The sequence below is a fragment of the Pongo abelii genome, chromosome 8, assembly GCF_028885655.2.
Source record: "Pongo abelii isolate AG06213 chromosome 8, NHGRI_mPonAbe1-v2.0_pri, whole genome shotgun sequence".
NCBI classification, from domain to species: domain Eukaryota; kingdom Metazoa; phylum Chordata; class Mammalia; order Primates; family Hominidae; genus Pongo; species Pongo abelii.
This window is the reverse complement of record NC_071993.2, coordinates 17084376-17101488: the sequence shown is the minus strand read 5'-3', so window position 1 is coordinate 17101488 and position 17113 is coordinate 17084376. Positions and strand designations below refer to the sequence as shown.

Sequence of the window (17113 nt, the reverse complement as noted above, 5' to 3'; positions counted from 1 at the left end):
TTGTTACATATGTATGCATGTGCTATGTTGGTGTGCTGCACCCATTAACTCATCATTTACATTAGGTATTCCTCCTAATGCTATCCCTCCCCCCTTCCCCCACCCCATGACAGACCTTGGTGTGTGATGTTCCCCACCCTGTGTCCAAGTGTTCTCATTGTTGAATTCCCACCTATGAGTGAGAACATGTGGTGTTTGGTTTTCTGTCCTTGTGATAGTTTGCTGAGAATGATGGTTTCCAGCTTCATCCATGTCCCTACAAAGGACATGAACTCATCATTTTTTATGGCTGCATAGTATTCCATGGTGTATATGTGCCACATTTTCTTAATCCAGTCTATCATTGATGGACATTTGGGTTGGTTCCAAGTCTTTGCTATTGTGAATAGTGGCGCAATAAACATATGTGTGCATGTGTCTTTATAGCAGCATGGTTTATATTCTTTTGGGTATATACCCAGTAATGGGATGGCTGGGCCAAATGGTATTTCTAGTTCTAGATCCCTGAGAAATCGCCACACTGTCTTCCACAATGGTTGAACTAGTTTACAGTCCCACCAACAGTGTAAAAGTGTTCCTATTTCTCCACATCCTCTCCAGCAATTGTTGTTTCCTGACTTTTTAATGATCGCACATGAAAAGCCTTGATGAAGAATAAGAGCAGGTAATTGGAAGAATTTACCAACCAATAAAGAATATTAAAAAAAAAAAAAACAAAACAGAAAAAGAGGCCCAGAAATGTTAAGAGCAAAAAATGTTTTGTTAATCACCAAACATTGCTGTTGGAAAACAAGATAATTTCTTTTCTAATTGTGTCTCTCATAAGCCTTCCTCAAATTTTACCTCTTCTGCAAAGTTTTCTCTTCCTCTCCATACTGAAATCTCTGTCTGAATTCCTGCAAATGATTTGAGAGCCTGTGCGGTATAGTAATGAAGTATTAAGATACAACCAGATCACCTCAGTTAGTGTCCTAGTATCAATTAACCTTGGAAAATCCACACCACCTCTGTTTGCACTGATTTGCTCATTTAAGAAATGGATCCTAACAGTACCTACCTCATGTGGTCCTTATGAGTATTGAAACAGAAAATACATGGAAAGCCCATATGAGCACTCAATGAAAGGTGGCATTATTCTACTGTGTGCCGCAGGCTGCAGCATTTGATTATTTGTTGTCATGGTCTGTCTGAATGGCTTTCTAAGGCATGACATATCAACATTCTGAAACACACGCTGTTGTCTTTTACCTTGGTTGGATTTTTCTATATCCATTGTATTTTTTTTAATATAAATTTGCTGAGTTAGGACCTATATAATTTACGTGTTTATTTCCTACAGTCTTTGGTACAAAGCTAAGGATTTTTAGCCCTTAAAATTCTAGTTCTTAGATCTGCACGGGACTGCGGAATAATGTAGTAGCTACAAGGACACTGAAGGCCCAGGAACCTGAAGTTCGCGACCCCGGCTCACACAGTCCATTGTACTTCCTACTATGTTATGTAATTCTTACCTCATTATAAAAGAAAATCTAAAATTAGAATGACTTTTTTTTTTTAAAGTACAAACTTTTGATATGGTAAGAAGAAGTATCGATCGAGCATTATTGTACTAAATTATATATAATCAGTGTTTTTTTTTGAAAGGATAAACTTAATAAGTTGTAGCCATGATTTTTTTTCTCATTGTTTTATAACTGCATAATTATAACTTTATTGTAACTTAACGGTTTTCTCCTAAATTAGGCATTGTATATTTTTGATGACCTTTTGGTGAGTTGAATTTGTGAATTATTTTCCACGGGCTGTTGCCCACTTTGAACTGACTGAGCCGTGCTGTTTTAACAGGTTGTGGTGGAGAGCTGTCTGGGGCCACAGGCTCCTTCAGCAGCCCCGGGTACCCCAACAGGTATCCACCAAACAAGGAGTGTATCTGGTACATTAGGACGGCCCCCGGGAGTAGCATTCAGCTCACCATCCATGACTTCGATGTGGAGTATCATTCAAGGTGCAACTTTGATGTCTTGGAGGTAGGAAGTGAAATGGTTTTTTCAGCACATTTCGAAGTTTGGGGTAGAACAGGAAATCACTCTGCCAAGATTCCGAATTCTTTCCAGTAGTCAGCAGTGTTCTATTCTTAGACATTTTAATGAGCATCAGCCCTTCGGTGATCATTTGGTAGACACGGGATTAATATGTGGTTTGGGTTTTCCTGAAGCAATGCCTGAGGGCCTTGCTGCAGCTGAGTTAGGAGGTGATGCCAGGAAGCAGGAGCCCAGGGCGAGTGAGTGAAGGAAAGGAGGAGGGGGAACCAGCAGAGGGAGCCCCTGGGGGCAACTTGGGCTCCGTCCGCTGGGACCCTCTGAAGGACCACAGTGGAGGCACTGGTCCCCCAACTCTGGTTCCCATTGGTAAGGACTGCACTTGGGATGGCTAACACCTCACACTTGCAGTCTGAGAAAGCTCCCCCAGAAAGAGCATTCATGTGGCGGAGCATAGAGACTGGGCACTGCCAACAGGCACAGGGACGGCCTACCAGGGCTGCCGCTGCTCTTCAAGGGGCCGCCAGGGCCATCTGCCGCAGAGGGCTTTTGTAAAAAAATGGCCACCTAGGTAGCATGAGGCATTTGAAGATGAAAATTTTCCCAGCGCTACTGCAAAGGGTGTGTCTTGGATTATTAAAATAGTCTTTGAGAATCTTGAGCCCAAAAGTTTATTATAATCAATGTCTAATTGCAGGAATCTAGTCATTAGAATATGTGCGTGTGTGTATGTGTATTTTTTTAAATATATAGCTTTAAAATATTTTGTTATAGTTTATAAAATTATATAAATATAATTCGTTATAATTATATAACATACTATATAATTACATTATTTGTGTAATATTCGTATGTAATTTTATAACATATATAGATATGTCCCAGGTATATGTAATATATTATGTAGTATATTATATACTTACATTATAAATTATAATTAATAATTACAATAATTAATATTTATTATTATAATAGATTATATTACTATATATTTTAATGTAAGTATATAGTACACTACATAATTATGTAATATGTTATATATAGTTACATGTGTGTAACACATTTATTATGTATACTTTGAACTTTGACCTGTCTGCAAACTTTAATATCTTCCAAATACACACAAAAATCCTGTCACCTCAGCTCTAGGGACTGCTGTAGCACAGCATGACAAGGATTCTATATCCAGTAGAACCTAAATTGCATGAGGCTAGATGTTTGTTTGCTTTGTTTTACTGCTATATTCCCAGCTCCACAGAGTACCTGGCAAAGAGTAAACACTCAATAGATGTTTGTGGAATGAATGAAAGCATCAAAGTCTCTGATGGTCACACCGTAATAATGCACATTTAGGGCACTTTACAGAGGAATTTTTTACCTCCATGTTCTCATTTAAACATTAAATCGTTCCATGAGGTAAGAGGGGAATTTTATTCCCATTTTCCAGTGGTGAAAACTAAGGCTCAAAAAGATTAATGGGCTTTTCCATGACCACATGGAAGGGGAGTGGAAGAGCTAGTAACTGAAGCCAGTCACTGCTCAACACTCCAGTAAATCCTGACACCATAGATGGGTGCAGGGTGCAAGGGCTCGATATGAGTAGTATGGACGTTACAGGAAACTTTAACAAAAACTTTAATTATAAAACTAGTCCTTACCTTGAAAAGAAATGGAGTCATCCCCTCAGTGAGAGTCGCTAGGAATTACTTTTAGTAATTCATCACTTTTAGTAATTTAGTAAAGTCATCCTTCTCAGTGAGAGTCACAAGGAATTACTTTTAGTAGCTCTAAAAGACTTACCATTTCTATCTCTGATTTCATTTACTGTAGCTTTACAGACAATTTACTATTGTGATTGTAAATGAAATCACATAGACCTGGAAAGTCCTCACGGAAGGACTGTTGCCAAGTCATGACTCCACGTCAGAGGAGAATCAAGGTGCCTCCTGAAATTCACACTCACAGCACAAAGTAGGACTAGCATCCACATGCAGAATGTTCAGATGGCCTCGCTCGCCTGCAAGGATATTGCTTGGTTGCCTAAAACCCCTTATCACTTACAAAGGGCTGGCGGTGGATCTTCCACAGCTATGTGCAATGTTCCAAACCCTTTATTTTCATACTCCAAAGTGCATGTGATTGTTGCCCACTTGGCAAATTATAAATGGGCCAATTGTGTTTTGGGTTGTGTCACACCCATTATGGGAGAAAGTAGAGACAGGGGCTGTTTCCTGCAAGCAGGCCTGGGGCCTGAGGGACGAAATCAGGGACTCCAGGCAGAAGGAGCTTTCAAGGAGAGCCCTATGCCTGACAAAAATGGCTGTGAGAAGACGCATGGTCTGCTTGGGGCTTATTTTTATTATGACAAGCTGACATTGCAGTGGCCTCCCACGTTCCACCAAAAGCAGGGTTTGGGGGACTATTTTGAGGCCCTTAAATATTTGGGGAAAGTTTTTTTCTGAAAGCTAAAATGAGCAACCCTCTGACATTTTGGTCAAAAGCCTTGTTTTGCTTTTCTGCAAATGTTCATTTGGAAAATGCTGTAATAAAATCGGGCTAATGGTGGTGGAATGGTTTTTTCACCCCTCCCTAGCTGCTGATAACATGTTAGTAGTGGCTTTAAAAGTTTGTTACCCATGATGGGCATGTGATCTAGAAACTTTGCTGATTTCTCAGCCTGCACGTGAGTGTAGTCAAGTGGGGCCTTACAGTCACTAAGTATTGGGCTTACCTGGGTTTCACAAAATTTATTCAGAAGCCATTTTTCCCCTGAAAAATCAAAGTCTGGAAAGTGGCCCATTGCGAAAAGCAGCAGCTGTTTGGTTACTCATAACCCCGGAATGCTGACTTGATTGTAACAATAAATGGAGCCAACAGAGCAGAAAGAAATGTTCAAAACAGATTAAAACCATAGGCTTTGAACTGTTCTCCATCCTGAGCATTCGCTAAAACACATTTTTAAATCTCTGATCATCAGACCACTTCTTTTTCCCCCAAACTTTAGTCATATGCTGTAGTTGAATGAACCACGCCCTGAAATTCTTTCCATCTTTTTCTTCTTTTGAAGAGTCATGTGCTATCGGTTTTATTTGTGGAAGCCAGAAGGACCATTGTTTTGGTCATGGAAACACTCTGCCTGATTTTACTTTAATCTCTGAGAAAGTCTTTAGAGAGATTCCGAACTGGCATTAGGCAGAAAAGGAAATCCACTCCTTGGAGCAGTAAACCAGGACAATTGCTTGGTGTGGACAGTTAGCTCAGTCTGGCCTCTTTGCGATAGGCTTTTGTGAGCTCAGCCTTGCAAGAAGGGAAGCAAATAATGTCCAAAGTGGCAGTGTTTATTCTTCTAGAGGCTTCTGGGTCCAGCCAACTCATACCCATTATGTTTGTGATCTCAAGGGGATGTTTGAGCAGAGAAAACAAAGAATATTTTGCCGACGTGCGAGTTTTCTTTGTTAGAACTTAACACTTGCGTTCAGTGGTCTCTCCAAATATGTGCTGTTGATTGGGCTTGGGTGATTGGGAGCACATGCTGTTAGTTTCATGCTGTGGGGACTGTGCCCTAGGCGAGGGGGTAGGGAGATCTTGAAAATGGGAAAGAAAGCTGGCTCTACACACCATGCAAGCTTGCTTCTGCCATTTGCATATGTGTACGTGTCAGGGGCCACACAGGGCTCTTCCTAAAGTCCTGCTTTTGATGGGACTTGGGGGGGAGTGCACAAACATCAGCTCCTCCTAATAAAAATAAGCCTGAAGCAGTCAGTATGCTTCATTCCTTTGCAATTACTGTCCTTGTGCTCAGCCCTCTGTGGAACAGCAGTTTCATTCATTTTGGCCTTTCCCGGATGGCTGGGGGGAATTAATCAGACAAAGAAATCATTATAGATTCAAATCACACACTCCTCCCCAAAGTAGGCTTCTTGTTCTCACTCCCTCTCCCCAGAGAACACTTGAGTGATTTTCCTATCAGTCAGCAGTGGGCCCTGAGGGTGGGCAAGGGCTGGGGGTGCTGAGGAATGGGGGCAGAGTGTCCCGAGGTGGAAAGGCACAGAGGGAGGGTGGGAAGGCGCTGTGCCCAGATCCCCCTGACAGCCGCCTTCCTGGCTCTGGCCCTGAGTGCCTGTACGTGGAAGGCTGCGGTTGCAGTTGTGAAGGTCTCAGATACCAACTCTTTGAAAACTGTCTCCCAAAGATGGTCTTTCTTTTACAAATTGAAGTTTGAAAAGACCTGAAGATGAGGAGTCAGCATCTTCTATTTGATTCCCATCCTCCCTTCGCCACCCTCCCTAGCCCCACACATACACACAGGAGATAAACAGTACCCAGAGGAGACTGAGAAACCTGTCCGTGAGGCCTCCTGGAGGCCTGGCCTAGGCTATCCTTGCCTGCAAGATGCCCTCTGTGAGCCCAAGGAGACCCTTTCCAGATGACTATGTCACTGGGGTATTGGATTCCAGTCAGACAGACAGTTTGGCAGATTTGGAGGAGCCTACGTGGTCTGAAGTCATGTGTGATAGATCTAGAAGTGAAAGAAGAGAGTTCCCTGACCACCCCGTCGCAGGACCTGTGACGGGGTGTGGCACATCTGTTCGGCTGTGGTGCCCTCAAACCCCTTATGGGAGGGGGAGCATGCAGACTGGCAGGTGCAGGAACCCAGGCAAGATGCTACCCACAGTAGGGTCTAGGGGTGGATGCCTGGGACTCTCAAAGCCCCCATGGACAGGCTACAGTGTTCTTTTAGCTCTGCCATCCACAGAGGGCTTAAGTGTTAACCAGCTCAGTGACTCTTGGTACCCGGCTTGTCTGGCATCCAGGAAGAATCAGGTCACACACGGACTTGAAGGATGGTGAATGTGGGGATTTTATTGGGTGATGGAGGTAGCTGTCAGTGGAATGGATGGGGAACTGGAAAGGGGATGGAGTGGGAAGATGATCTTCCCCATAGAGTTTGGCTGTGCCACGGACGATCAACTGTCTGACCATCCCCAGCCAAATTCCTCTCAATGTTCAGATGCTCCTTCTCTCCCCTTCTCTGCCATGTCACTCTTCTCCTCCTCTGCTCTTCTATTCATCTGCTCATCTGCTCATGGAGCCTGGGGTTGGAGGTTTATATGGGTACAGGATATGGGGATGTGGCAGGCCAAAAGGCAACATTTGGGTGTGAAAACAAGAATGCCTGTTCCCATTTAGGGCTGTGGGTTTCCAGGCTTGGGGATGGGGCCTTTGCCAGGGAACCGCCCTCTTCTACCCAGTGTTTCCCTGTCTGCTGTCTATATCAGAAGGAGCCATCTGGAGTCTAAGGCAGAGTCTAGGGCAAACCCTGAGCAGAAAAGTGGGATGCACTTAGTCAGGTTCCTGGGCATGGGCGTGCTGGGAGCAGGCATAGGGAGGATGCATAGCATCCCCTTCCTTAGGCTCCAAAACACACCCAGAAAGCTGGTATTTCCACTCCTCCTAAAGAAGCATACGTGTTATATTCAATATGTGGTCTTAGAAAACATTCAGTTTGCAGGGTAGGTGGGAATTCCTAAAAATATAACTGGGATATTGGTAGCCTTCAGTGAACTCAACTTTCATAACAAAATGGCTTTATGCTAAGGCTAATCATATGTGCCAGAGTTAGAAAATCAGACATTTCTTTTTTTGAAGGTCCCCCTAAAATTCAGAAAATCGACTTAATATTGTATGATCTGTAATGTTTTTGCTAGAGAAAGCAGGAAAGCCCACAAAGACATGAAAAAGACAAAAAGAGGAGACAGGGAAGATTCTGGAATAATCTACTCCATCCTCCTCTGCAATTCTGGCTGATGAAACAAGCAGGCGTTTTATGAGTGATTGAACTTGTGTGTTCCTAAGGCACAGGGAGTGCCTTCGAAAACTCAGCTTGAGTTTATAGTGCATCCCCACCCAGGGAGGCTGAGATTTCAATCTCTAATAATCACAGAACCCAAGGAGCCGGGGGTTAAAATGAGCCAGGGGAAGGGCCTGTAATTACTTAAAATATTTTTAAAAGTCTTTTTTCCTACATCCCATGTTAGATCTATGGAGGCCCCGATTTCCACTCTCCCAGAATAGCCCAACTGTGTACCCAGAGATCACCTGAGAACCCCATGCAGGTCTCCAGCACTGGAAATGAGCTAGCAATTCGATTCAAGACCGACTTGTCTATAAATGGGAGAGGCTTCAATGCTTCATGGCAAGCAGTCCCTGGAGGTGAGTAAAAAAAGGTACTTAAAAAAAAGGTACTTCCTAAAGTACTTAAGCCGAGCCCTCATTAAATTTCATGAAATGCTTGGGAAAACGTATGAAGGCTGCACACTGATTGATAACTTAGTGACATCCCAAAGGGCAGCCTACTGAGACCTGACATATACCCTTCCCTAAAATACGTGATAAAGTTTAACTTCCTAAGGGTCACCACATACGTGAAAACAAGAATGTAAGTGTGTAAGTCCATGGTGAGAGTGGAACTAGGGTGATCGGCCAAACCCACTCTCCAAGGGCTCATACCTCTTAACCAGCCTCCATACCTCATGCCATAGTACAGACCTTTGGATTCTTGGCAATTATCAAACTTGCAAACATTAAATTTGTGAATCCCAAGGAATTACTGTGTGTTCTATGGTGACTTTCTGCCCAAGATTTTAGGTAGTCTAAATAAATTGCCTGTTGTATATTTTTAAACTATAACAACAAACTATGGCACAAAATAGTTTAACAGATGTTAGCATATACAACTACAAGAGATAGCCACATTTGCAGAATGCTTACTGTGTACCAGGCACTTTTCTAACTATTTTATGAGGATTACCTCTAGTCCTTACAACCACCCTATGAGGGAAGTCTGCTTCATATCCTCATCTTACCAATGTGGACACTGAAGTTTAGAAAGGTTAGTGACTTGCCCGAAGTTCCACAGCTAGAAAATGTCAAAGCACATATGTGATCCCAGGCTACCTTATGGCCACACTTCTTCAACTCTATCATAACCAAGGTAGCTATGTAAGAGCTCTCCCCTAAAGTTAATTATGTAGTAATTTAAATACACACACACACACATATTTAGTGTTTAGATTACCCCTAAATGATTCTCCATTATTAGAAAATAGTGCCAAATTTTTCTATTATTGGTTTATATTATCATAAATCCAAGAAATGGTGGGTCATAGAGAAGACATTGCACTAACAGGTATTTGATAACATCAAAGGAATTTTTAAAAACCTAAGTAACTGTACTATATCCAGAATATTAAATTTTTAAAGGGTAGATAGTAAATTATTTTTAAATGCATGCACTACTAGATTATCACAATTCTTGGAAGGAAACATGTTATTCTTCCAGTATGCTATATTTTTAGAGGACAATGAAGAAGCAGCATTCCATGGCTTTGTGAAAACGTGATTTCATTTGCGTTTCCTTTTAATTATTTTTAAAAATAAATTTTGGCATCTGTATTTAAAGTGTTTGAAGTATTTTCTTAGTATCATCCATGTCATCCCTTCTTATTCTGTTGGGATAAATGACTTAATGTGGATATCAAATTCTTCAGTGTTTTTAGCGTAGACTAACTAAAACTGATAGTCAAGCAAAGTAATGTATTGATCTACACAACCAGGTAATGGATTATTTTAGAGCATCCATGATTCCTCTCATGAAATAATTGTGTTCCCCACTTCCAGGTTGTGGTGGGATTTTCCAGGCTCCCAGTGGAGAGATTCATTCTCCAAATTACCCCAGTCCTTATAGGAGCAACACAGACTGTTCTTGGGTCATTCGGGTTGACAGAAATCATCGTGTTCTCTTGAACTTCACTGACTTTGATCTTGAACCACAGGACTCTTGTATTATGGTAAGTGACATAAATTTCAAGCATTGTCTCCAGTCAAACCTGGGTCAAAACACTGCCATATAAGCATATTTAGTGAATGTATTACTTATGGGTGTTTTTAATGTCAAATCATAGGAAACCAAACTATTAGCAACTTAAAATGTAAGGACATTTATTTTTTACCTAAAAACAAATCAGGAAGTAGATAATCTCTAGGTTTGTTTAGCAAGTCAGTTTCTGCTCTACCATTATTAGCATGTTGGCTTTTCGTTGTATTGTTACTTCGTGGTCAAAAAATGGCTGCAGTGGTTTTTATCTGAATGTCCTACCTGAGTCTACCTCTGAAAAAAGGAAGAAGCAATAGTGTTAACTATTTCTGTTTTGTTTGTGTTTCTCTTAATAAGGAAAGCAAATTTTCCACAAAGGCCCCCCATATATCATTAGCCAGAACTGACTACAAAAGAGATACAGAAAGTATCATGGAATAGATTTATCATAAATGTTTTAGATCTATTATTATTAAGGCTCTGGGATTTTCACAGGATTCTGCTTCTCTTGAGACCAGGATATCTTGATTTGCTACTTGAACAAATCCATGTTCTGATAGAACAGGTTGGGAGATGGGAGTGGAGGAGGAGGAATATGGCTATGAATTGGTCAGATGACAAAAAAAGTTTCTGCTACTGAGATGGGAGAGTTTCCTTGACTCCTTCACAGGACTTGCGAAGGGGGTGGCTTATTTGCTTGGCTGCCTAGCTGAATTCAGGAGGGAGCACACGAATAGACAAATGCAGGAACTGGGGTGAACGAACCCTAGAACTGGCTGGTCCCTCCTCTCTGGTAGGAGCAGGCTCTGTGCACGGCCCACGGCAGCGTCCAAGCTTGTTATAATGCTCTTTTAGCTCTGCCATCTCGGAGAGGGTGTCTGCAACCCCCAGAGCCCCAAAGGGCATGTGTTACAATCAGTGCTCTTTTAGCATTTGCCGTCCATGGACAGCTAAGTGTTAACCAGCTCAGTGGAGGGTCAGGGTGACAGCCTTTTACACCCTGACCCCTTGGTACCCGAGTTCTTGTCCAGTGTCCAGGAAGAATCAGGTCACACGAACAAATTGAAGGCTGGTGAATGTGGATAACTTTATTAAGAGGTAGAAGTGGCTCTCAGCAGGAAGGGGAGCTTGAAAGGGGTTGGAGGAAGTGGGTTGCAGGAGTCTGGCCTTCCTTGGCTGAACTCCTCTCTGACCATAGTCTCCGATGTCCAGCTCCTTCTTCTCCTCTTGACGTTCAGACACTTCTCTCTTCTGTGTGTGTGTGCGTGTGTGTCTGCTGAGTCTGGGGCTTGGAGTTCTTATGGGCACCGGATGGGGGCAGGTTAGGCCAAAAGGCAACATTTGGGTGGGAAAACAGGGATGGTTCTCGCTTTGAGTGGCAGATCCAGGCTTGAGGGTGGAGCACTCACCAGGGACCTCAACCTCTTCTGCCAAGCATTCTCCTGCCTTCTGTCCCATCGCTACTACCAACACTTTTAATGCATTCCTACCTGAAACTAATGCTTTGCGCTTAATATAAGAGTGAATGAAGTTTTATTTTGAAGGTTTCTTTTTTCTTTCTGTTTTTAAATTTTTTGGCTACCTGATTTTCTTTTATTATTGTTCTTATTATTATACTTTAAGTTCTGGGATACATGTGTAGAACCTGCAGGTTTGTTACATAGGTATACATGTGCCATGGTGGTTTGCTGCACTCATCAACCCGTCATCTACATAAGGTATTTCTCCTAATGCTATCCCTCCCTTAGCCCCCCACCCCTCGACAGGCACCGGTGTGTGATGTTCCCCTCCCTGTGTCCATGTGTTCTCATTTTTCAACTCCCACTTATGAGTGAGAATATGCGGTGTTTGGTTTTTTGTTCCTGCATTAGTTTGCTGAGAATGATGGTTTCCAGCTTCATCCATGTCCCTTCAAAGTACATGAACTCATCGTTTTTTATGGCTACAAAGTATTCCATGGTGTATAGGTGCCACATTTTCTTTATCCAGTCTGTCATCGATGGGCATTTGGGTTGGTTCCAAGTCTTTGCTATTGTGAATAGTGCTGCAGTAAACATACGTGTGCATCTGTCTTTATAGTAGAATGACTTATAATCCTTTGGGTATATACCCAGTAATGGGATTGCTGGGTCAAATGGTATTTCTGGTTCTAGATCCTTGAGGAATCACCACATTGTCTTCCATAATGGTTGAACTAATTTACACTCCCACCAACAGAGTAAAAACGTTCCTATTTCTCCACATCCTTGCCAGCATCTGTTGTTTCCTGACTTTTTAATGATTGCCATTCTAACTGGTGTGAGATGGTATCTCACTGTGGTTTTGATTTGCATTTCTCTAAGGACCAATGATGGTGAGCTTTTTTTTTCATATGTTTGTTGGCTGTATAAATGTCTTCTGGTAAGTGTCTGTTCATATCTTTTGCCCACTTTTTGATGAGGTTCTTTGTTTTTTTCTTGTAAATTTGTTTAAGTTTCTTGCAGATTCTGGATATTAGCCCTTTGTCAGATGGATAGATTGCAAAAATTTTCTCCCATTCTGTAGATTGCCTGTTCAGTCTGGTGATAGTTTCTTTAGCTATGCAGAAGCTCTTTAGTTTAATTAGATCCCATTTGTTAATTTTGGCTTTTGTTACCATTGCTCTTGGTGTTTAAGTCATGAAATCTTTGCCCATGCCTATGTCCTGAATGGTATTGCCTAGGTTTTCTTCTAGAGTTTTTATGATTTTAGGTCTTACATTTAAGTCTTTAATCCATCTTGAGTTAATTTTTGTATAAGGTGTAAGGAAGGGGTCCAGTTTCAGTTTTCTGCATATGGCTAGCCAGTTTTCCCAACACCATTTTATTAAATAGGGAATCCTTTCCTCGTTGCTTGTTTTTGTCAGGTTTGTTAAAGATCAGATGGTTTTAGATGTGTGGCATTATTTCTGAGGCCTTTCTTCTGTTCCATTTGTCTGTATATCTCTTTTGGTACCAGTACCATGCTGTTTTGGTTACTGTAGGCTTGTAGTATAGTTTGAAGTCAGGTAACGTTATGTCTCCAGCTTTGTTCTTTTTGCTTAAGATTGTCTTGGCTATACAGGCTCTTTTTTGGTTCCACATGAAATTTAGAGTTTTTTTTCTAATTTTGTGAAGAAAGTCAATGGTAGCTTGATGGGTATAGCATTGAATCTATAAATTACTTTGGACATTATGGCCATTTTCATGATATTGATTCTTCCTATCCATGAGCGTGGAATGTTTTTCCATTTGTTTGTGTCCTCTCTTATTTCCTTGAGCAGTGGTTTATAATTCTCCTTGAAGAGATCCTTCACATCCCTAGTAAGCTGTATTCCTAGGTATTTTATTCTCTTTGTAGCAATTGTGAATGGGAGTTCACTCATGATTTGGCTTTCTGTTTGGCTATTACTGGTGTCTAGGAATGCTTGTGATTTTTGCACATTGATTTTGTATCCTGAGACTTTGCTGAGGTTGCCTCTGTCTCAGCTTAAGAAGATTTTAGGCTGAGACGATGGGGTTTTCTAAATATACAATCATGTCATCTGTAACAGAGACAATTTGACTTCCTCTCTATTCAAATATGCTTTGTTTCTTTCTCTTGCCTGATTGCTCTGACTTGAACTTCCAATACTATGTTGAATAGAAGTGGTTAGAGAGGGCGGCCTTGTCTCATTCCGGGCAACCTGATTTTCTAACAAAAAGTTTTTCATCTTTCATTTGTATATATCAACACTTCATTCAAATACAAACCAGATTCTCTTGGTTACTGGATCTTTCATTGTTAGCTTCCTGATAGTTTCCCACACAAGTTCCAACTGGCTAGCTTCTTTCAAATTTATCTCAAGAAAACTCAAAGGTTGTTTTACATTTTTCCAAGTAGTCCATTTTAATGGTATAATTTCAATATTATTTTACAAGATTAGGTTATTAATGAAAGTTAAGTTTATTTATCACTGTATATTAACCATCCAAATGAGTTTTTCAGAGTCTAAGTTGGCTAAGCATCATGCAGACTGAAAGTGTAGAACATCCAGCTACTCTCCTGACAAAGACCATTTCAAAATTTTGGATGACATTTACAAACATCTTTCTAAAAGTAGCCAATGGCTCATGAGGTAGTGTGAAGTTTCTGAGTGAATATCTGAGAGAGGTGTGAGTCCAGTCTTTGGGACCATTTTTGCCAGCAGGGCTTTACTGATCCACAAAGGTTTAGCAGCTCTTCTGAGAGCCTCTCAGGACAAAGAGGACCAAAGTTTGAGTCCAGAGCTTTGTTAGAGTGGCAGTCTTGGTAAGCCATTCATATCTTAGGTAAAATGAAAGGAAAACGGCCTTCACTGAGACTGCATTCGATGTTTGAGTTACCTGAGTGAATCCCCAGAATCTGAAGCTGTGAAATAATGAGAGTGAATCTTGTATTTCTCGTGCATGTAGGCACTGGACATCCAGCAAAAGCAATTTAAAATCTTCTTCAAAGAGAGATATTAACATTCTAGACATCATTTCTACCTATAATTTTTCATGTGTAATAGCCGATTAAATAAGAGAGTTCCCTGACCTCCCTTGCAGGACATGCAACAGGGGTGTGTCTCATCTGTTCAACCGCTGCATGTTCAAACCCCTTATGGGCAGGGAAGCATGCAGACAGGAGTGCAGGAGCCGGGGAGAGTGCTTTTGGACTCCGGGCCCCATGGTAGCATCTAGGGGTGGGTGCCTACAACTCCCAAAGCCCTAGTGGGCATGCTACAGTGCTCTTTTAGCTCTGCCATCCTCAGATAGCTTAAGTGTTAATGAGCTCAGTGTCCTCTTGGTACCTGTCTTCTTGTTTGGTGTCCAGGAAGAATCAGGTCACACATGGACTTGAAGGATGGTGAATGCAGGGGTTTTATTGGATGATGGAGACGGCTCCCAGTGGGATGGATGGGGAGCTGGAAAGGGGATGAAATGGGAAGATGATCCTCCCCCTGGAGTTAACTGTCCCATGGCCGATTTCTTCTTTGACTGACTCTGGCTGAACTCCTCTCAGTGTTCAGATGCTCCTTCTCTTCTCTCTTTCTCTGCTGTACTGCTCTTCTGCTCCTCTGCTCTTCTATTTATCTGCTCATCTGCTTGTCTACTTGTGAAGCCTGGGTTTAGGGGTTTATATGAGTACAGGATAGGGGGGTGTGGCAGGCCAAAATGCAAAATTTGGGCATGGAAACAGGAATGCCTGTTCCCATTTAGGGCCATGGGTTTCCAGGCTTGAGAGTGGGGCCTTTGCTGGGGAACTGCCCTCTTCTACCCAGTATTTCCTTGTATCCTCTGTGTATCACCAACACACTATCAAAGATAGTCATGTACTTGAGGGGACAATATAACAAAAATGAGATGTGATATGAGTAAGAGACAATAGAAACAAATCCACGAATATGCCAGATACTAAAGTTACCTGGCACACTTGCTAAACAACTGTGATTACTCAACTCATGGAAATAAAAGTCAAACTGAGAACTTTCAGCAAAGAACTGCATACTATAGAAAGTGATATTGCAGTATGAAGAACCAGCTACAAATTTGAGAACTGATAAATACCATAGCTAAAATTAACACCTCAGCAGAAGGTTTTCTGGGGGGATTAGGCAGAGATGAAGAGAGAAATAGTGACTACAGAGAAATAGTGAACTGGAAAATAAGTCAAGAAGCTACTCAGAAAAAAGTATGGATAAAAAAAGGATGAAAAATATATAAGAGAGGTTAAGACACATAGAGGACACTCAGAAAATATATCACACACACTTAATTGGAGTCTCACGAGGAAAACAGAGATACATGGAACAGAAGCAAACTTTGAAGAGCTACTGACTAAAAATTTTCCAAAACTGGTGGAAGTCATCATTAAAAAAATAGAATCGCAAGGAACCCAAACAGCAAAGCAGGATAAATAGAATGACGTACTTTTCTTAAAAAAAAAAAAAAAATAACAAAGATAAAGAAAAAATGTTACAGTCAGCTAGAGGAGTAGGTAGGTGGGGAACAGATTGCTTCTTAGAATGTAGAGACTAAATGCTGACTTTTCAACCAGGATTGGAAGCAAAAAAAAAATTTTTAAAGACAATTGAGTGATATATTCAGTTTAAAGAAAAAAAAAGTAACTACCAGCCAGGAACTCTATGCTCTCCTAAAATTCCTTTAAGAGTGAAGGTGAGGCTGTGTATGATAGATCACACCTGTAATTTCAGCACTTTGGGAGCATGAGGCAAGAGGATCACTTGAGCCCAGGAGTTTGAGACCAGCCTGGGCAATGTAGTGAGACCCTGTTTCTACAAAACAGTTAAAAAATTAGCCAAGCATGGTGGCACAGACCTGTAATCCCAGCTACTTGGGAGGCTGAGGTGAAAGGATCACTTGAGGGTGGAGGGCAGGAGTTGCAGTGAGCACAGATCTTGCCACTGCACTTCAGCCTAGGCAACAAGCAAGACCCTGTCTGTTAAATAAAAAAAAAAAAAAAAGAAGTAAAGGTGAAATAAATATTGAAGCAAAAGAAGGGTCTTGGCCAGGCGTGGTGGCTCACGACTATAATCCCAGCCCTTTGGGAGGCTGCGGCAGGCAGATCATGAGGTCAGGAGGTCGAGACCATCCTGGCCAACATGGTGAAACCCCATCTCTATTAAAAATACAAAAATTAGCTGGGTGTGGTGGTGTGTGCCTGTAATCCCAGCTACTTGGGAGGCTGAGGCATGAGAATCGCTTGAACCCAGGAGGTGGAGGTTGCAGAGAGCCAAGATTGCGCCACTGCACTCCAGCCGGGCGACGGAGCGAGACTCCGTCTCAAAAAAAAAAAAAAAAAAAAAAAAGAGGGTCTTTAAGAGAAGTTTGAATGGGGCAGAGACAAAGCTACTCATAGTTTTGACTATGGTGGTTATTGCTCTACCCCTTGTTTCCTCCCTCATCTGCATGGTGTTCTTTTCTTTGCTACAGTGCATAATCCATGGAATTTAACATACAAAGTGTGTCACCAAACCAAAGCCTAGGTCAACTGCATGCCAGCATGGCTAGGTTTTTCCCTCTTGTGGTCATGAGGAGGGTTTTCCACCTACGTGGGACGTAAACACACAGACAAGGTTTTCTATGAACACTGCCATATTTCAGCTTGCAGCCGGGCTTGGCTTAACAAAGTGCAGCAGGAGGAAACAGGCAGCAGGAGTGAAACCTCAAATGTGATC

General features: G+C 41.8%; 1 protein-coding gene across 2 annotated transcripts in view; it reads left to right on the top strand.

Annotated features, from left to right (window-relative positions):
* The window catches only part of CUBN (cubilin), a 307275-nt gene that overhangs the window by 140467 nt on the left and 149695 nt on the right, over window positions 1-17113 (top strand). For both annotated transcript variants that reach the window (XM_054522000.1, XM_024254068.2), the window contains 3 exons: window positions 1846-2027; window positions 8078-8252; window positions 9720-9889. In XM_054522000.1, the coding sequence (XP_054377975.1) occupies window positions 1846-2027; window positions 8078-8252; window positions 9720-9889 (527 nt within the window). The remainder of the gene's footprint in view (window positions 1-1845; window positions 2028-8077; window positions 8253-9719; window positions 9890-17113) is intronic.